This window comes from Notolabrus celidotus, chromosome 24 (assembly GCF_009762535.1).
Source record: "Notolabrus celidotus isolate fNotCel1 chromosome 24, fNotCel1.pri, whole genome shotgun sequence".
Classification (NCBI taxonomy): Eukaryota; Metazoa; Chordata; class Actinopteri; order Labriformes; family Labridae; genus Notolabrus; species Notolabrus celidotus.
The window spans coordinates 11,909,754-11,932,628 of NC_048295.1; the positions used below are offsets into that span (position 1 = coordinate 11,909,754).

The window sequence follows — 22,875 nt, forward strand, 5'->3', positions numbered from 1 at the left end:
GTAAAAAAAGAAGACCCACCAGTAGCTGCGCTGTAGTCCGAGCATCCGGGGTTTTTATTCCCTGCTCTTTTATTGGATCAAATGGAATGATCAAACCCAGCAAGCAATGTTCTGTTCTAAAAACAGTCTGTTAATGTTACACAGGATGTTTCTGTAATATTTTCAGCTTTGTGTTCAATGAATGTACAGAAGAGAATAAGGGCCACTGATAAAAATTAAATCAAATGAAGGTCAAGTTTTTTTAATTTTTATTATTTTGAGAAAAATGTCAGAATTCTGACTTTAATCTGAGAATTCTGACTTTTTAAAAAAAAAAAAATCTGACTTTAATCTCTGACTAATCTCAGAATTTTGAATTTAATCTCAGAATTCTGACTTTAGTCTCAGATTTCTGACTTTTTTTTCAGAATAATAATTTCCCCCCAAAAAATTAAAGGTCCATTTTTTTTAATTATCATTATTTTGAGAAAAATTTCAGAATTCTGACTTTAATCTGAGAATTCTGACTTAAATATCAGAATTCTGACTTTTTTCTCAGAATTATGATTATAATCTCAGAATTAAGACTTTTATCTCAGAATAATAATTTCAAAAAAAAAATAAGGTCCAATTTTTTTTAATTATTATTTTGAGAAAAATGTCAATTCTGATTTTAATCTGTGAATTCTGACTTTTTTCTAAAATAAATCTGACTTTCATCTCTGACTTTAATCTCAGTTTTCTGGCTTTTTTCTTAGAATAATGATTTAAAAAAAAAAAATGACGGTCCAATTTTTTTAAATTATTATTTTGAGAAAAATGTCAGAATTCTGACTTTAATCTGAGAATTCTGTTTTTTTCTCAGAATAATAATAATAAAAAAATGAAGGTCCATTTTTTATTATAATTATTATTATTTTGAGAAAAATGTCAGAATTCTGACTTTAATCTTAGAATTTTGAATTTAATCTCATAATTCTGACTTTAGTCTCAGATTTCTGACTTTTTTCTCAGAAAAAAAATTCTAAAAAGAAATGAAGGTCCAATTTTTTTTAATTAACATTATTTTGAGAAAAATGTAAGAATTCATACTTCAATCTGAGAATTCTGTTATTTTTCTCATAATAATAATAATATTAATAATAAAAAAAATGAAGGTCTATTTTTATTATTATTATTATTATTTTGAAAAAAATGTCAGAATTCTGACTTAAATCTGAGAATTCTGACTTTTCCTCAAAATTCTGACTTCAATCTCAGAATTCTGACTTTTTTCTCAGAAAAATTATAATTGAAAAAAAAAATTGTGCTTAGTTTTTAATTTTCTGTGGCAATTTCTTGTTCAGGTTCTGAGAGTAATCTTCAAATAACATCTTAAGGATGTTATCAATTTATATAATGTTAATTTTTGTTAATTTTTAATGAAAGAAGAACATTTTGTCTTTAACATTCAGATGATCTTTTGATACTATTCTTTAGGTAACAGATTATTAAATGTTTTCTATAAAATGGTCCCATTATGTTACTTAATAACAAAGAAGCAACATTCTCAAAGCAACATGTAAAGAATGTTTCCAGGATGTTTTTGACGCCTCAAATTACAAAATGTTTTATTTAAGAATATTCTGATAATATTTAATTAGAACAAAGATAGAATGTTTTATCTTTAACATTCAAAGGATGTTTTGATAACATTCTTTGGGTCACAGATTATTGAATGTTTTTAGAGTATGTTATCTGAAAACAAATTGTGAACATAAAGAAAACTTCCTGCTGAGAATGTTTGAAGAACATTGGGGCACTGTTGTCACTTAACATTTTATGAATGTTTACCAATATACCAATATTACTCAAAATTTAAATGACAAATTAAGTCAAAAATATTTGATTGAAAAAAACTTTTAAGTTGTATTTTAGTTCCAACTTGGCTAAAATGTGAATTTTTATTATTACAAAAATATTGATATTAATAGTTGAAATAATGATAGTATCACAATATATTGCTGTATCGATATTTTTTCACACCTCTAGTAAATGGCGCCAAAAATAAAGCTCCCCAGCTAGCAAGGAATGCTCTCACCACATTGGCTAACATTCCCTAGAAGTTCTGATTATGTTCCAAGACAAGGTTTTGAGTGAAATATTCAAAGAACATCTGAATGGATTTAAATAATGTTCCTTTTTTTGTAAGCTATTAATGAAAGAAGAACATTTAGTCTTTAACATTCAGATGGTGTTTTGATGAAATTCTTTAAACAGACAAGGTTTTCAGTGTAATACTTTTAAGACAATTTTAAGGATGTTATTGATTTAATTAATGTTCCTTTTCTGTTAAGTATTAATTAAAGAAGAACATTTTGTCTTTAATATTCAGAGGAAGTAACATTCTCAAAGCAACATGTCAAGAATGTTTCCAGGATGTTTCTGACGCCTTAAATCACAAAATGTTTTATTTAAGAACATTCTGGTGATATTTAATTAGAATAAAAATAGAATGTTTTATCTTTAACATTCAAAGGATGTTTTGCTAACATTCTTTGGGTCACAGATTATTGAATGTTTTTAGAGTATGTTATCTGAAAACAAATTGTGAACATAAAGAAAACTTCCTGCTGAGAATGTTTGAAGAACATTGGGGCACTGTTGTCACTTACCATTTTATGAATGTTTACCAAACATTTTATGAATGTTTTTAGAGAATGTTACTAGAGAACATTCTTTGAACACAAAGAAAACTTTCTTGATGTTACAGACGGAACACATGTGTGTGGCACTTGGTTCCAGTCCCTTAGAGTGCTAAGGGACTCATGTTGAGTGTAAACAGCCAATCAGCTGCTGCACTTTGATCTAGTCCACAGTAGTATATATGTCTAGTATAGAGGGATGCACTGATGTTTTGCCAGTTTGTTCTCAGCCGGTCCTCGCCCTTCTCAGTCTCTATTATCAGGGTTGAATGTGTCCCTCTGACAACACCCTTGGCCCCAGCCTGGCCCCCCTAGTAAAATTGGCCTAGAACCGCCACTGCTGGGGATCACCAATTCCATTGAGAGTAAGCTTTACAAATGTTTACTCCCATATAATGTTTGATGTTTTAAATCAAATACACATCACTTTAAAACCTTGCTTTTTTAAAACTGGTGATAATTTAACATTTAAAAAAAAAATGATATGTATTTATTAAATGAATAGCACCAAAATAATTAATTGACTTTGATGGATCATGAAGCAGGACACATTCTCAAATATTATTCCACCCTTCATACCTCCATATTTCACACATCGGCTTGTTAAAATTGACATTTTTTACAGTGCTCCTCACACCATCTGCACCAATCCCCTTCCCTTGTGTTTCCTATAAAAATGGCGGGACCTGAATGATATCGAGGAGGGACAGAATGCATTCATCAACCCCGCTGATCGATGTGTGTGATTGATTAGCCTGTTAATCGTCTTTAACGGCCTCTATTCCTTATCGAGAATGCACAGCGCGACTATAAATTATGGAGCTGGAGAAACATTGAAGTCATCCGGAATACCGAGGATAATTGGGACCCGAGCGCCTCTTGAATGAACCTGCGCGCGCCTGTGTGTGCGTGTGTGTGTGTTGGTGTTGTGACATTTCATACCTCGTGTCATAGATGGCGAACAACTTCTTGTTTCCGTCAACAGCGTTCCTGAAAGAAAAGAGGGTGATGACATCATTAATTAGAGACAGCCAATGAAAACATCAGAAGGTGTTAATCAGCGCACTGATTCACACACAAAGCTCTTTTATTTTAAAGGGGATTTGTCAAGGTGCTATGTTTTGGTAACTTTAAAATTGCATTGTGGGGTTAATCTGATTAAAATGAGGATGCAGTTAATTCTGATCCGTCCTGATGGGGAGTGAGTTCATTGATCTGAGAGGTCTTATTGCTTCTCCAAAGCAGCGCGCGATGCCTTCAGGGCACATATTGAAAAAACATCGATTTGCCTTTGGAGAGCCTCGCACCCCCGCTTCCCCCGTCTGCAAACACACACACACACACACACACACACACACACACACACACACACACACACACACACACACACACACACTCATATATATCTAGTGTTTCTTCTCCATCTGAACACACCGGAGCTGTCCGCCGCAGCGTGGTGCTGAAATCCTGGCTGCAGCTCCAGTCTGCAAGCTGCGTCTTCACACGGATTAAAGGGAAGTGGAATGCAAAATATGTGACACTAATTACAATCTATGAAACGTAGAGCTCGGCTACCCTCTCATGGCAAGCGTCAGCATGATAACAGCTCTGATTTAAGGCTTTTTCAAGGACTGTAACAGGAAGTCCATTCAAACTCTGCTGGGCAAAAACACAGGGCTCCAACACACACACACACACACACACACACACACACACACACACACACACACACACACACGCAGGTCTTCCTGTACTTCAGTTCTGAAATAACATTTAATGGTAACTAAAATTCTCAGACCATAAAACTGTATCTTTATACTCTACAGAACACAGTGTGGTACAATGAGTGTGCTGTCGACAGGATGTCATTATACACATTAAATAAATATTCATGTATGACATAAAGTACTGCTGTTGTAACACACTTGGCCCCGCCCCCTTTGATCCCCCCGAAAAAAAAAAAAAAATTTAAATGATTTAAGAGTACTTTGATTTTTTTTTTGTCACTTGACCCCGCCCCCTTTGATCACCACGAAAATAAAGTAATAGTAAAAAAAATAATTAGTATTGAAATAATTTAAGAGTATTGTTTGAAATGTTATAATGTCACTTGGCCCTGACCCCCCCCCCCCCCCCCCCCCCCCACCCCAAAAAAAATAAAAACAAAAAAATAAATATTAAGATAATTGAAGAGTATTTTTTAAAAATGATTTATGTCACTTTGACCCCACAAAAATTAAAATAATTCTTCCAATAATTTTAAAGCATTTTTGAATTATCTTTGTCACTTGGCCCCGCCCCCTTCGACCCCCCAAAAATATTTAAATAAATAAATAAATATTTAAATAATTTGAGAATATTATTGGAAATGTAATAAATAAACAAATATTCAAATAATGTAATAGTATTGTTTGTAATGTTTTCCTGTCACACTTTGCCCCACCCCTTAGAAAAAAATTATTATTCAAATAATTTGTGAGTATTGTTCAAAATGTTGTCAATTGGCCCCGCCCCTTTCGACCCCCCCAAAACAAATGAATATTAAAATCATTTAAGAGTATTGTTTGAATTGTTTGTATGTCACTACGCCCCACCCCATTTGACGCAAAGATACAAATAATACATAAATAAATAAACAATTAAATATATTTTAAAATAATTTAGGATTATTGTAAAAAATAAATAAATAAAAAGAGCATTGAAGAGTATTGTTAAAAATGTTTTGTCACTTTATCCCGCCCCTTCTAGCCCCCTCAAAAAATTAACACATGAATAAATAAACAAATAAATAAATAATTTGAGAATATTATTGGAATTTTTTTTATGTCAATTCACACCGCACCCCCAAATAAAAAAAAAAATTTAAATGATTTTAAGTGTTTTTTTTGTACTGTTTTTTTTTTTTCAAACTTGGCCCCGCCCCACACAAAAAGTAAATAATCACATAATTAAAGAGTATTACTTGACATGTTTTTAAATCACTTTGCCCTGCCCCCCATCAATAAATAAATATTTAAATAGTTTGAGGTTATTGTCCAAAATGTTTTGTCACTTGGCCTCTCCCCATTCGACACCAAGAAACAAATAATACAAAAATAAATAAACAAATAAATGAATATATTTTAAAATAATTTGGGATTACTGTTTAAAATGTTTTCATGTCCCTTGGGCCCGCTCCCCCCCAAAATAAATAAATAATCAGATAATTGAAAAGTATTAGAGTAAATAAATGAATACATGAAGGAATAAATAAATAAATAAATATTCTAAAAAATATTCTAATAATTTGAGAATATTATTGGAAATGTTTTTATGTCACTTGTCACCCCCCCTCCCAAAAAAAAAAAAAAAAAATTTAAGTGTTTATTGTACTGTTTTTATATCAAATTTGACCCCGCCCCCCACAAAAAGTAAATAATCACATAATTTAATAGTATGGTTTGAAATGTCTTTATGTCTCTTGGCCCCTTGCCCTAAACACATTAAAATTATTTAAGAGAATTATTTGATATGTTTTTTTTACATCTTGTACTTCATTTATTAAAAATTAACTTGACAATTCTGGTGTAACTTCGCTTTTAACATCTCTGTGAAATGTAACTTCTTTTAGCGTGTAGCTGGGACTAAATGTAGTGTTTTGCCGTAACCCTGGCTGTAACTGTCGCAACAACATAAGAGTCCTGGAGATATGGTCCTGTGGTCCTGTGGTCCTGTGGCCACACATCATCCTAACTTTAGCTGCTGCTTGCTAGGTGGAGACTACAAAACACTTCACCGATATTGGACGTTGTTGCTAATTCGCCGTTAGCTGTTCACGTCAATGTCCAAACCTCGGAAGATCCAAGACGCTGTGCAGAGATAACATTTACCGGTTCGTACGATATTTTCACCTCACGTTTAGCATCAACAATACTTACTTACAAGATTGGCGTCTGATTTGAACAAGTGAATCTTTACACCCCAACCCCCAATTTACAAAGGACGCGCCACGTTGCATTACTGCTGCGCTACATGTTGCGTGTTGAGTATTTCTTATGTATACGATCTTTAAACGGTCGGGAGTCCTTATATGGTGTTTTATTTTGAAATTGGCGGATGTTGCACGCAATCCTCGTGCCTGACTCCCTGTCCAGGTCGTTCTTTTCTGTGCAGATTGACACATGCTGGTCGAAAAATAGACTTGAAGCGTATCTCTTGCGGAGTGCGCGACGCGGCTGCAACGCAACGCTGCCGATCCTGTGTAAATTGGGCGTTACAGTGTGTGTTTTGCAATCGAACTGCGGGAGCAATTTGGGGTTCAGTGTCTTGCTCAAGGACACTTTGGCATGTGACTGCAGGAGCTGGGATCAAACCGCCAACCTTCCGATTGATAGACGAGCGACTCCACCCACTGAGCCACAGCCGCCACCCTGCATGGAAAGTTTGCTGAAAGAAACGAAGGAATAGTTCCAATTTCCAATTTTTTGTCCTGGTTCATGAACTGAACAGAACGCGATAGTTGAAGTAGATTAGAACGTTGAGGTTAAACCATAGACTGTATAAATAATGGACGTAGAATCCGTGACATCACCCTTCAGTTCCTGAGCGCTGTTTTGACGCCTCCTCGCCAAAAGCTATGTGTTCCCGCCTGTCAGTCAAGTCAGTCATGTCCTTATTTGGGCAAAACTCGTAACCATAATATCTTCCTGTAAAGATCGTCTTCTTTGAATGGGTGTGTATGTGGTTTCCTGTGTTTCTGCAGCCAGCCTCTAGTGGACACTCAATGAACTGCAGTTTAAAACACTTCCTGCATGGGCTTCATATTTTGAGACCAGAGGTTGCCGCTTGTTCTCAAGGCTGTCCCCCACCCCCAATGTCAGCTGCACTGCTCCTCCTCCTCCCTTCTCCTCCTCCTCCTCCTCCTCTTTGCGACCCCACCAATGGGAGTCACCTACTATAACATTATGAGCCTCTGTTGCAGCACTCCAGTCGCTCGCGCCAGCAGCAGGCGGTAACAGCTCACGAGACCAAAAAGAAAAGAATGTGGTGTGAATCTGGCTCGAGGGCAAGACCGGGGGAGGCAGCGCGTGTGATGCTACTGCGACACCTCTGGAGCTGATGCGCGAGACGTGGTGCAGGAGGCACTGAAGGAAGGAAGGAAGGAAGGAAGGAGGGAAGAAAGGAAGGAGGTGTGTGTTAGAGGAGGAGAAGACCAGACAGACTACTACAACACGGAGGGATGGGGGACCACTGACTGAGAGAGAGAGAGAGAGAGAGAGAGAGAGAGAGAGAGAGAGAGAGAGGGAGGGAGGGAGCCAAACACCCCATGGTGGAGAAGAGAAGGAACGGAAGGAGGGGAGACAACCGACACGCTCAAGTCTTTGGTAATTGGACCCTTCATCGTCCGGGCTTCAGCACCGCAGACGGAGACCAGCAGAGACCGGCAGCTGTTTGAGAAGGAGCCAGAACACAAACCTTTTGAGGGGACCGGTCTGCTCTGAGGTAGCCTCCCTTTCACAGGTTTTATAATCAGACTGAATAGCGTAAAGAAAAAGAAGTGTTCTGGGGGGGAAGGTGAGGAAGAGGAGGGTGGCCCCCGTGGATTGTGATGTGCTTAAATGAAATGTAGATCTTAACACAAAGAGGATCAGGCTGCAGGAAACACTTTCCCTGTCAGTCCTCATGATGACACAGAGCAGGTTTCTCTTTTTCTGTTATGTGTTGATGTGTGTTCTTCTCCTTTATTTTGATGTGACAGTGTGTTCACAAAGTAGAGCCTCAGTCATGGCAAGGCTCATCATCTCCCTCCTGCTCCTGTTTGGATTCAGAAACAGGTAAGCTAACAGAATATTAATGTGATGTCTTAAAAGTTTATAATGTGCTCTGAACTAAATTAAAAGGAGCTGCTAATGTTAATAAAAAAATGTGCAAAAATGACATTTTTTTTGTGATTATTAATACAAATATAATTGATTGTGGATACAATTGAAAAGCAGAAAAAATCTGCAATTTTCTTAAATTAATTTTGATAAAAAGGAGCTGCTAATGTTATTTAACAAATGTGCAAAAAAATCATTTTTTTGTGATAATTAATTATTTATTATTATTTTATATATTATTATTATATCACAGAAAAAAAATGTAATTTTCTTAATTAATCTAAATAAAAAAGAAGCATCTAATAAAAAATAATGAATGTGCAAAAAATCATTTTTTGTGATAATTCATCTAAATAAAATATATTTTGCAATCAATAATAACCTGTAATTTTATCAATTAATGTAAATAAGCAGGAGCTGCAAATATAAATAAAAAAATCTGCAAAATTAAATTTTTTTCTGTAATAAATCAATATAAAATTTATGTTGCACTCAATTATACTGCAGAAAAAATCTGTAATTTTTTGAACTGATCTCAATAAACAGGAGCTGTGATAAAAATTGCAAAAAAATAAATAATTAAAATGTATTTATTTTGCAATGAACTGCAAAGTAGAATAAACTGTTGTTTTATTAATTCATCAAAATATTAAAAATGTGCATTTCTTTAGTGATAATTCATTAAACTAAAATCTATATTGCACTCATTTATATTGCAGAAAAAATCTGTAATTTTCTGAAATTATCTCAAAACACAGGAACTGTGATAAAAATTGCAAAAAATTCATTTTTAGTGATAATTCAATTAATTTATTTTGCAATGATCTTCAAAGCAGAAAAAACAGTTATTTTCTTAATTCATCAAAATATATATAAAATATATATATATCTAAATAAACAAGAGCTTCTAATAAAAACTAATAAATGTGCAAAATTTCATTTTTTGTGATAATTAATTCAAATAAAATTGATTTTGAACACAATTGAATTGCAGAAAAATCTATAATTTTCTGAATTAATCTTAATAAACAGGAGCTGCTTTAATATATAAATATATTTGCAAAAAAAATAAAAAAATCTTACACATTATAAATTAACATAAAATGTATTTTGCACTGAATTATATTGCAAAAAAAGTAATTTTCTGAATTAATCTTAATTATCAGTAGCTGCTAATACAAATAAAAAATGTGCAAAAATGCATTTATTTTTGCGATGACTAATCAAAAAAAAAAAGTATTTTGCATTCAATTGAAAAGAAAAAAAAAGTCAAATTTTCTGACTTCATCAGTTGTATCATTTTGCGGTGCCTTCTTGCTACCCGGTCCCAGGATGGTTCACTTATCCTCACTGCACTCTTGCTGGCTGTCCTGCACTCAACAGAAGCTAAAAGGATCTTTGGCAAAGCTCGTCAGTAAATCAGTGGAATAGTCCACTCTCATCAGAGCAGATCGATGCCTTCCAGATCATACACTCAAATCCAGTTTGCAACCTCAACTATAGGACACAGTGTTCTGAAAAAAAGCTCTTTTTTAAAGGTTCATTCGTTTACATTTAGACCCCATGCCAACGCCGTAATTGCCTGTACTGGTGAGCGGTACTTATGTGCAGTAATTAATCATAACAAGCCTGACCTTAGCGTGGGAAGCTAATTAACCACAATAAACTATGTCATGTTTGGCGTCCTGCAGTGAGGATCTGGTTGAGTGTCCCTTCCTTTGTCTTCTAGGCTCGGCCTGTCTACCTCGGAGGCTCAAAAGGAAGCAGAAGCCAACGACGACAGCACGGTCTTCACGAGGATCCTGGACGGGCTCTTGGATAATTACGACAACAGGCTGCGTCCGGGGTTTGGAGGTTTGCTGCTCGCCATTGAACCTCTTACATCCAAAAAAACCAGTCATCTTACATTCAAGTGCCGTTCATAGCATGCTAGGTTAACCCACTAACCTGGCTTCCTGCTGTGCTTTCACGCTCTGATTCATGGGGACATTTATGGCACATACAGGGGACACTGCAAGAAGATTTTTTTGCGTCCCTGTCCACTCAGGTGAATGCACACATGTTCCCAGATGCTGCTGTGAGTCATGGCGAGGATCATGAGCGCACACAGCCTTTTCTTGTCCGCCACCATGGCAGGGAGAGTAAATCAATCAAGCTATCTTCAACACAGCCTGATTTCAGAGCGCAGTGCTGTTTTATTTATGCTCCTCACCCTGGCAACAGGAGATAACCTTGAGCTCACAAATTGCCATTCAAAAGGTGGATATTTCTTTTTTTTCTGAGAGCCGGCTGAAATGAAAGCTTTCCATTATTTTTCCTCCACCAAGCTCTGACGGCTTGTTCTCTAATTGTGTCGTACTTACTGCATTTATTCCAACTCGCCTCTTAATTTCACTCATGGTCCTCATTTCACATGGTTTCACACGTACATGCAGTACTCGTCCCATAATGGGAAGAAACCAGGCTTTTTCATGCCCAATGCCTGATGTGTCATGGCAAAAGCATGCGTTCACTTCCTGGTAACCGTTGCTACCCTTGACAAGAGGACCTATAAATATGAACCGGCTGCTCCCAACCTGCACGGCCAATCCCAGCTCAACAGGCCACATTGATATGCATAGAGAAGATTTTGTTGGCTTTACAAGATTCAGTTTTCTTATAATTGGGTCTGAATGGCATTAGTGAGTACTGAATAGGGCTGGGCGGTATAGACCAAAAATCATATCATGTATTTGGTGAGACAGAATATATAGCTCAATATTTTGATCCCAGTGCCTAGAGTCACACACTTCAGTTTCCTTGTAAATGTGTATGAATGGCATTAGTGTGTACTGAATAGGGCTGGGCGATATAGACCAAAAATCACATCTTGATATTTTTCGACCTGTATGGCAATAAAGAAGTCACAACCTTAAGTTTTCCTGTAGGCGCGCTGGTGGCCTAGCGGTCTAAGCGCCCCACGTAAAGAGGCTATAGTCCTGATACGTCGCCGGTTTGACTCCCGGCCAGCCCACCTCTAACTGCATGTCTTCCCCCACTCTCTACTCCCCCTCATTTCCTGTTTCTCCTCAGCCATCCTATTAATAAAGACAGAAATTAGCCAAAAAATTAAAATTTCCTTGTAAATGTGTATGAATGGCATTAGTGTGTACTGAATAGGGCTGGGCGATATAGACCAAAAATCACATCTTGATATTTTTCGAGGTGTATGGGGATAAAGAAGTCACACACTTAAGTTCCCCCAGTGGCGCTGGTGGCCTAGCGGTCTAAGCGCCCCACGTAAAGAAGCTATAGTCCTGATACGTCGCCGGTTTGACTCCAGGCCAGCCCACCACTAACTGCATGTCTTCCCCCACTCTCTACTCCCCACATTTCCTGTTTCTCTCTCAGCCATCCTATTAATAAAGACAAAATTAGCCAAAAAAAAAGTTTCCTTGTAAATGTGTATGAATAGCATTAGTGAGTACTGAATAGGGCTGGGCGATATAGACCAAAAATCACATCTTGATATTTTTGGAGCTGAATGGCGATAAAGAAGTCACACACTTAAGTTTCCCTGTAGGGGCGCTGGTGGTCTGGCGGTCTTGGCGCCCCATGTATAGAGGCTATAGACCTTGTCGCAGAGGTCGCCCGCACAACTCCCGGCCAATCATTAATTTATTTTATTTTATATATTCATTTTAAATGTATCTAAATGTATTCAATATACGTATTTATTTATTCATTTTACTTATTTATTTATTTATTTATTTAATTTATTTAATTATTGTATTTATTTATTGATTTATTTAATATATTATTCATTTATTTATTTATCCAATCATTAATTCATTTTATTTTATTGATTTATTTGAAATGTATTCAATATATGTATTCATTCATTTATTTTATTTATTCATTTATTTGAATTATTTTATTCGTTAACTGATATAATATATTTATTTATCTGATTAATTTGATTTAAATGTATTCTTTTATAAAAGTATCTATTTATTTATCCAATCATTGGTTTATTTTATTTAAATGAATTTTATTTATCTAATTTAAATTTATTTTATTTATTTACATTTATCTAAATGTGTTTATTATATGTATTTATTAATTTATTTTATCTAATCATTTATTTTATTTAAATGTATTCAATTTAAGTGTATTTATTTAATTTTATTTAATTGTATTTAATATATGTATTTATTTATTTCATCCATTCATTCATTAATTTCATTTTCATTTATTTTATTTAGATGTATGTTATGTATTTATTCATTCAATGTATCTTTTTAATTAATGTATTTATTTATTTTATATATTTAATTTGATTTAAATTAATTAAATGATTTAATACATATTTATTTATTTATTTATATTAAAACAAAAATTTCTTAAGTTATATTTGGGGCTTGTACACCTTTATTGAGGGTTAGGGTTAGAGAGATTTAAGCCTCTTGTAGGGGAGATGGTGGTGGTATAATATTTTCTCCACCTCTGGCGTTTCATTGCTCATATTTCTTCTCATTCTTGATCCTGAAGCTACATTCTACCTGTCACTGTCCAATCAAACACATTCTCCACTCTGCTCTCTCCACAGAAAACGTCACGGAGATCAAGACGAATATTTTCGTCACTAGCTTCGGCCCCGTGTCGGACACGGAGATGGTGAGTCCACCCTCTATAAAGAGCATTTCCACACTACTGTTGGTATTGCTAGATTAATTTGAATTAGCATTGCAGCGCTCTCAGTTGAAAACAGTTCACCTGCTAGAACACCATGCGCTCAACAGTGCCACGTCTTGATCACCAACCAATCAGAATAGAGAAGGGGCGCGGCTTCAACAATGATGGAGGTCAGAACGAAGGGGCAAAAGTTATCACACTTGTATTTGAGAAGTACAATTTCTAAGTCTAGAGCTGCTGACAGTATGTATATATATGTGCATATATATATATATATATTTATATATACACACACATATACACACATACATAAATACAGTATGTGTATATGTATGTATATATGTATGCATATATATTTGTGTATATATATTTATATACACATACATATATACAGTACAGTACATACATATATACACATGATACATATATGTATGTGTATATATGTGTATATATGTGAGTGTACATATATATACACTAGTGAGTGTATATATACAGTATGTATATGTACAATATAAATATATGTGTGTCTTCGTATATTTATATTTATATGTGTAAATGTTTGTATATACATATATATATATATATACACACATATATTCACACATACGTATATACAGTATGTGTATATGTATGTATATATGAATGCATATATATTTGTGTATATATATTTATATACACATACATATATACAGTAGACACATATATATAGACACATATATACACACATACACATATACAGTACAGTACATACATATATACACATGATGTATGTATGTGTGTGTATATATATATGTGAGTGTATACATACATTAGTGAGTGTATGTGTATGTATATGAGTATATGTATGTCTATATATGTGTATATATTTATATATATATGTGTGTGCGTATATATATATATATATATAAAAATATATTCACACATACGTATATACAGTATGTGTATACGTATGTAGATATGTATGCATATATATTTGTGTGTATATATATATATTTATATACACATACATATATACAGTATACACATATATATATATATATATATAGACACATATACACACACATAAACATATACAGTACATACATATATACACATGATGTATATATATGTGTGTGTATATATCTGTATATATGTGATATATATATATATATATATTTGTATATATGTGCGATCTATATATATATATACACATAAGTGAGTGTATATATGTATATGTAAATTATAAATATATGTATGTATATATTTGTATATATATGTGCATATATATATTTATATACACACATATCCCCACACACATATATACACACATACGTATATACAGTATGTATATATATGTATGCATATATGTGTGTATATATATATATATTTATATACACATACACACATAAACACACACATACACATACATATATACACATGATGTATATACTGTATGTATGTATGTATGTATGTATGTATATATGTGTGTATATATGTGTGTGTATATATATATATATATGTGTGTGTGTGTGTGTATATGGAGCTCTTTTTCTGCTAGCTTGTAAATGAAAGAGAATTCCTGATGACGTCTGAAACCTTGAAGATTTAATGGAAGCTGGCCGGCTCATTCAAACTTGTTCCAATTGATTCATCACTTTATGAATCCATTCTCTTATGAAGTAGACGGTTCCACCTGGGCAGCAAACAGCATTAAATCTCATCTTTTATTAAAGATTCTTTCATAACCTGACACCCTCTGACAAAGCAGTGATCAAACTTGCCACTTTCCTATAATTGGCTTGCAGGAGAGAAACTCTTGCAGGAGCGCATGATTGATTCATTTAATGTGAACACTCGGTGCTTTCACGTCAGCGTGCTAAGAGTGCTATTATTCTGTGGGAATGTTCTCCTTGCTCGTTTGTGTTTCAGAGCTTGAAGCGTGTCCAAATGTCACACGCACGCACTATTGTGATGGATTTGTGCACCCCTGTGTGAGATCAACATATGTAAAATCAGAGTGGGTTTTAAGAAGGTTGGGCTGCTGGTAAAGTCAGCACACATCACATTTATGATGACATACAGGGAGCTAAAGAAGTCTCTAACCCTGAAATGAGACACTCAAATACTGATGAAATAAATGCAATCTTGCAAGTCAGAGGAATTGAAACAGTCAAAAATCAGCTCTGCTATGTATCCAGTGTAAACAGGAAATGGTAACTGATGCTGGACGGACTTAGCCAATCACAAACAAGGACCATGGTCCTACACTTTCCGGTTGCTTGAAATTTATTTTGTGATTCTGAAATTTATTTTGTCATTCTGAAATTTATTTTCCAATTCTGATGCTGAAATGTATTTATTATTGATATGTAATATTTTCTTTTTCATTATTTTTTCTTCATCTTTTCATTTAAAATGTATTTTCTTCCTTTTGTATGAAATTATTTCCAATTTATTTGTATTTATTATAATAATAATAATAATAATAATAATAATAATAATAATGAATATTATCATCATCATCATCATCATCATCATTATTATCATTATTATTATTGTTATTTTTTACATAAATATAGAACAATTCTAATATTTATCATATATTGCATACAAGTATTTTTCTTTCTTTTGTCAAATTAATATTATTCTAATCTTTTTTTCTTCATTTCTTATTTTTAAATTCTTTTCCATTATCTTTATGTGTTTTTAAAAAAAATCTTTTAAAAATATATAGAATATAGAAAACTTCAAATATGTATCATATTATTCCAAGCAATTTTCTTTTGTCAAATTATTATAATTTTTTCTTTTTTTTTCTTGATTTTTTTCTTCTCTTTTTTCAATTTAAAAAAAATCATTTTTTATTTAATCATTCCAATATATTTGAATGTATTTCTGTTCTATTATTATTATTATTATTTATTGTATTTTTTTCTCTCATACATAAATATAGAAAACTTCAAATGTACATCATTATTATTGCCAGCAAGAACAGTAGAAAATTATATTTTCTCATTATTTTTTCTTTCTTTTGTCAAATTATTATAATTTTTTCTTTTTTTTTTCCTCATTTTTTTCTTCACTTTGTTCAATTTAAAAAAAGAAAAAAGACCTTTTTAATTTAATTATTCCAATATATTTGAATGTATTTCTGTTTTATTATTATTATTATTATTTATTTTATTTTTTTCCCTCATACATAAATATAGAAAACTTCAAATGTGTATCATTATTATTGCCAGCAAGAACAGTAAAAAATTATATTTTCTCATTATTTTTTCTTTCTTTTGTCAAATTATTATAATTTTTTCTTTTTTTTTCTTCATTTTTTTCTTCACTTTTTTTCAATTTAAAAAAAGAAAAAATCCTTTTTAATTTAATTATTCCAATATATTTGAATGTATTTCTGTTTTATTATTATTATTATTATTATTATTATTATTATTATTATTATTATTATTATTATTATTATTATTTTTTTTTTCCCTCATAAATAAATATAGAAAACTTGTATTATATTATGGCTGGGGTGAAGTCTCCCTTTAAATGTAGGGTGTTAAAAAACTGCAGAAGGGGAGATCAAACATGATGAAATGCTGAAACTGGAAATCCAGGGACACCCGACCCAGCAAACTACCAAACAGACTGAACAGAGCACTCATACTACATACTATCTTCAAACGCAGTGTGTAGTATGCAGTACATCCTGCATACTTCACCAGACACTTGAAGCAACAATCCCAAAATAAAACTCCTGGGTTCATATATCAACTCTATTTGGGGGTTCAAACAAAAAGGAGCGATCCAATCAAACGCTCTTCTTGTGCTTTCGTCACAGGAATACACAATCGATGTGTTCTTCCGCCAGAGCTGGAAGGACGAGCGTCTGTGCTTCAAAGGGCCCATGGAGATGCTCCCGCTCAACAACCTGCTCGCCAGCAAGATCTGGACCCCCGATACCTTCTTCCTCAACGGCAAGAAGTCCATCGCTCACAACATGACGACACCCAACAAGCTGCTGAGGCTGCAGGACGACGGCACCTTGCTTTACACAATGAGGTATGTCATAACACGATGATGATTCATCCACATGGAAGGTTAGTGAACTCACAGCTGACCAAATCATGAAGCTCTACGGTGATGAAGGTCTGGCTTAGGAACAGTCTTTGCAGTCACGTCCCTGCTCTCTCAGACATTGTGTTTCTGAGTCGCCAAATTAATTTCTTGTTAAATTCATGTGCCAAATAACTTTAGTCAGGGGTTGATGAATGGAAGGTTTTAAGAGTAATGAAGGGCAAAGTCAGTGAGGCCTGCATAATGCACTCTAAAGCTCTGAAGACTCAGTGTGTGGCTCACACAGTGGGATAACAGTGCCTCCTAGTGGACCATCACTTATTTCATTCAACCAGAATATTCAACAGGGAAAGAAATAAGGTTTCTTTCTTTTGGCAAATTATAATTATTATTTTTTATTACTTTCAACTTTTTTTTCTTCATTTTTTTAGTTATTTACATTATATTCAATTTATTTTTATTTGTGTGTTTTTTATTTTTGTTATTATTGATTCATTTTCTTACATAAATATAGAAAACTTCAAATAAGTATCATATTACTTCCGGTGTGAAGTGTAAAAAAATATTTTGCAAGTATTTTTTCTTTTGTTTGTCATTTTTTTTTTTTTTACTTTTTTTACTTTTTTACTACTATATTTGTATTTGTCTGTGAGTTTTTTTAGTATTATTCTCAAACATAAATATAATATATATTTTATTTTGACAAATTATTATTTTTTTCTCATTTTTCTTATTATTCATTTTTATTAATGATCCATTTTTATGTTTATTTCAATATTTAATATATTAGTGCTTTTTTTAGTAGTATTATTAGTCTTTTTTTTTACATAAATATAGAATATTCTTCCTTTTGTTACATTAGTTTTATTTAATCATTATTTTTTATCTTTTTTTCTTAATTCAAAAAAATAAATCCTTTGTTTAATGTCATAATTTGTATTTATTTGTGTTTTATTATTATTATTACTATTTTTTTTATAGAGATTAATATATAAAACTTCAAATCATAGTATTGCCAGTGTGAGGTGTAAAAATAATACTTTTCAAGTATTTTTCCTCCTTTTGTCAATTTTTCATATTTTCTTTCTTTTAATTTCCTTAAATAAATTATCAGTATTGTATATTATTTCATTTTTTCTGATATATATTTGTATTTATTTGTGCGTATTATTGTCATTTATTTATTTTTTAAACATAATTATAATTTATACATATATAGTTTTATTTTCTTTTGTCAGATTATTATCATTTTCTCATTTTTTGTATTATTTTCAACTTTTTTCTTCTCTTTTCTCTTCTTTTTTTAATTAGTTGACCATTTTTATTTTTATTTGTATTATTATTAATTATTTAAATATTTTTTTCTTTATTTAAAAAAAATGTCTTACCTTTTTTTATTTGCATTTATTTGTGTTTTATAATCATTATTAAAAAAAAATGATATAGATAAATATAGAAAACTTCAAATATGTATCATAGTATTGCCGGTGTGAGGTGTACAAATAATATTTTGAAGTATTTTTTCTTTCTTTTGTCAAATTATTATAATTTTTTCGTAAATCTTTTATTATTTTCACCTTTTTTTCTTAATTTTCAAAAAAAAAAATCAACTTTTTTCTTCATTTCTTTCATTTTTTGTATTATTTTCATTTTTGTATTTAATCATTTCCAATTTATTTGTGTCATATTAATATTATGGCACACTTGCTGGCGTGAAGTGTCCCTTTAAATGTAGGGTGTGAAGAGAAAAAGTGCAGAAGGGGGGATCATCCATAATGAAAAGCAGCCTCTTTGTGAACTATACATTTGGCAGCGATGTCGTGGTAAATTAGAAATTAAGAAAAAAATAGGCCAGTAACCAGATGGTGATGGTGATGGTTCTGAAGTACGGCTCATACATCCTCTGAATGACCAATCACCCAATGATTCAGCTGAAAACATGAAAACAGAAGTAGACTGTGATCAGTGAAAATCAGTGTGATGGGTAAACTGTTGTTTCATGCAGAGCAGAGGCATTGTAGCTGAAGGACACATGGTGACCTTTGGACCAGAGAATTAGAATAATGCTGTGCTTATCCCCAGGAGTTACTGGAGCTGCAGGACTTAAGAGTGACTGTATCACGGATGAGAGCACTCTATCAGTGCTCCCCACAGGAGAAACACACTATATGGAGGGCAGATTATCCGTATGCAACCGCCCTGACATGTATGCATATCAAAAGAAGTGCTTATTTATAGGTCCAACTTTGTCACATGCAGCCAACACACACTGAACACACACATGTTTAAAGCAGTGCTGACACTTAAGTTTGACCTCAAGGCGAACTCAGGAGAGAACTTTTTGGAGGACGTGTGTTACATGTATGTATATGCACACATGAGTTTATATATATATACATGCAAAAATCTGCACATGTGTGAGTCAGGGGAAGGATTAACTACATGCAGCATCAGTTGCCCTGGCAGAGATCAGCATCACATATGAGGCGTACTAGTTTGAAATAACATCAGGAAACAACACGACCTCAGTGGATAAAATGAGGAGGAACACTCCTGTAAAAAGCACAAAGTTAGATCATGTTGCTAAAAATTCATGGTTACTATAGCTCCTCCCCCTCTCAGCACATTCCTTCTACTTCCTCTGAATAAAGAGTATATTATGTGATTTACATTTTTTGATTTATTTTCTTTTTTTTTTATTTGTAAAACACTGTGTAATGATAATAATACTATTATCATAATTCTTACTTTTTTAAAAAATATTTTTATAACTTTTTTTATTTTGTATTTTTTAATTTTTATTTTGTAATAATATTAGTGTTATTATTGAAATTATTACTATTTTTTTTTATAAATAATTATAATGATATTACTAATACTATTTTACAATCTTTGTTTTTTTTATAAAAGATAAAAACATGTAATTATAGTAATAAGTATTATTACTATTTCATTTTTTAAAAATAATATTATTATTACTATTTTACATTTTTTATTTTTTATCATTATAACCTCTATTTTCTATAAAAAAATGTAATAATAGTAATAATATGAGTATTATTATTAAAATTATTACTATTTCTTTTTTAATAAACAATGATAATGATACTATTATTACTATTTTACATGTTTTATTTTTGTCATTATAACCTTTATTTTTTATAAAAATTAAAATCAAAATTAAATCTATAATATTATCATTGTTATCATTACAATTATTATAATTGTAATTCTTTATGAAAAACATAATAATGTTATTTTTTATCATTATAACCTTTATTTTTTATTTATTTATTTTTTAAAATCTATAATATTATCATTGTTTTTACTACAATTATTAATATTGTAATTTTAATGAAAAAATATAAGAATTGTAATACTTATAATGTTATATATTGTAATAAAATGTATTCTTTATTTTCATAAACCTTGTTTTTTATAGAAAATAAAACTTGGAATAAAAGTAATATTTTTATTATTATAGCTCTTATAATTATTATCATTGCTGTATAAAAACATTATTATAATAGTTATTAATATCATATTATTATAATTACTGTTATACTAATTATAATATTATAATTATGATTATCACTATAATTACAATTTCTTTATTTTTATTATTATAAATCACTTTTTTATAAAAACTTAAAATTGTATGAATAGCACTATTATTTATATTATTACTTTTACATATATTTTTTTTATTTTATAAACTTTTTTTTTCTTAGAAATGTGATCTAACTGATCTAGCAAATTATTATTGTTATCATTATTACTTCCTTCACAATACACATCACCACACACACATACATGCTAAAACATGCTTTCAGACATTAACAATCAAAGTCCTTCATCTGAGACTGATTCATTCAGAACTGATATTTAAGAACATCCAACTGTCTAAACTAACAAACCACGAGTCTGACCTCAGAGCAGCTTTGCATCTCACCATTTGAACAGTGAAAATGTATCTAACTGTGTGTGCAGTATAAAGACACTTCCCTTTAAAATCCTCTCTCCTTGTGCTTTTACACAACAGCTACTTGTTTTTTCACACCTCGGATGTTTTATTTATATAAACAACCCCGAACTCCTGTGAGACAGATTGTGTGATACAAGTGACAAGATTGCTAAAAAATGTGCTTGTTAGGCGTAAAAGACAGATGGTTTTATGGTTCTCACATAGACTAATCTAACATTAAGCCCCTGGACTCAAACTCAGCCCTTTCTGTTTTGTTTTGTCATCGAGAACTCCACTTTTCTGCAACGTCAGGCATACTGAAAACTTTAGATTTCCCATAGGTTTGGAGGACCGTCTAGGGTTTTCCTCCTGCAATGTACTGCTGTCAACCAAATCCACACTGACAACAGGCAAAGAGGATCATGGGAATTATTGGTATTATGCTACCTTTCACCTGATATCTCATTTAAAGCTGCATAGTGATACGTAGAGTGAGTTTCTGCTACAAATACAAATACAAATACACTGTCAGTTTAATGCTACTATACCAGCAGGCATCCCTGCTAATCAGGCAAGGCCACATGAATCTTGTGTGATGTTAATGAAGTTAATATGTATATGTATATATGTTTATGCAATTTATATTCACTTTATATATGTATATATGTTTATTTGTATATTTATTTATGCTGCTAATCAGGCAAGGCCACAAGAATCTTGTGTGATGTCAATGTCACACAATATATATAATAAGACATTAACATATATATAAATATATGTATATATTTATTTATGCTGCTAATCAGGAAAGGCCAAATGAATCTTGTGTGATGTTAATGTCACACAAGATATATATTTATATATATATATATAATAAGACATTAACATATATATAAAAATATGTATATATTTATTTATGCTGTTAATCAGGAAAGGCCAAATGAATCTTGTGTGATGTTAATGTCTAATTATATATATGTACATATATACTGTATATATTTATATATATATATGCATATAAAAGTATATTTATATATGTATATATACACACAAAATATATATATAACACTATATATAGACACAAAATATTTGTATATGTAGACAAAAATATATTTGTTAAAAAATGTGTTATGTACGTACAAAAATACACCTATTTATGATTAAATATTTACATGTACACAAAATATATATTTTTTTACAAACAAAAATATTTATACAACAATGTATATATAGAATAAAATATTGTTATATGTAGAAAAAAATATAGATTTAATATATATATACACACATAAAATATATATAACACTATATATAGACACAAAATATTTGTATATGTTGACAAAAATATATTTGTTAAAAAATGTGTTATGTCCGTACAAAAATACACCTATTTATAATTAAATATTTACATGTACACAAAATATATATTTTTTTTTACAAACAAAAATATTTATACAACAATGTATATATAGAATAAAATATTGTTATATGTAGAAAAAAATATAGATTTAATATATATATATATATACACATAAAATATATATAACACTATATATAGACACAAAATATTTGTATATGTAGCCAAACATATATTTGTTTAAAGATATGTTATGTACGTACAAAAATACACCTATTTATAATTAAATATTTACATGTACACAAA

General features: G+C 31.5%; 1 protein-coding gene across 1 annotated transcript in view; it reads left to right on the plus strand.

Annotated features, from left to right (window-relative positions):
• The first annotated feature begins 8,033 nt into the window (after positions 1-8,033).
• Positions 8,034-22,875, plus strand: part of LOC117808442 (gamma-aminobutyric acid receptor subunit gamma-3-like) — a 138,474-nt gene continuing 123,632 nt past the window's right edge. Inside the window, exons 1-5 of the mRNA XM_034678198.1 lie at positions 8,034-8,144; positions 8,401-8,476; positions 10,251-10,375; positions 13,110-13,177; positions 17,013-17,233. Coding sequence (XP_034534089.1) covers positions 8,427-8,476; positions 10,251-10,375; positions 13,110-13,177; positions 17,013-17,233 — 464 coding nt within the window. The 5' untranslated portion in view covers positions 8,034-8,144; positions 8,401-8,426. The remainder of the gene's footprint in view (positions 8,145-8,400; positions 8,477-10,250; positions 10,376-13,109; positions 13,178-17,012; positions 17,234-22,875) is intronic.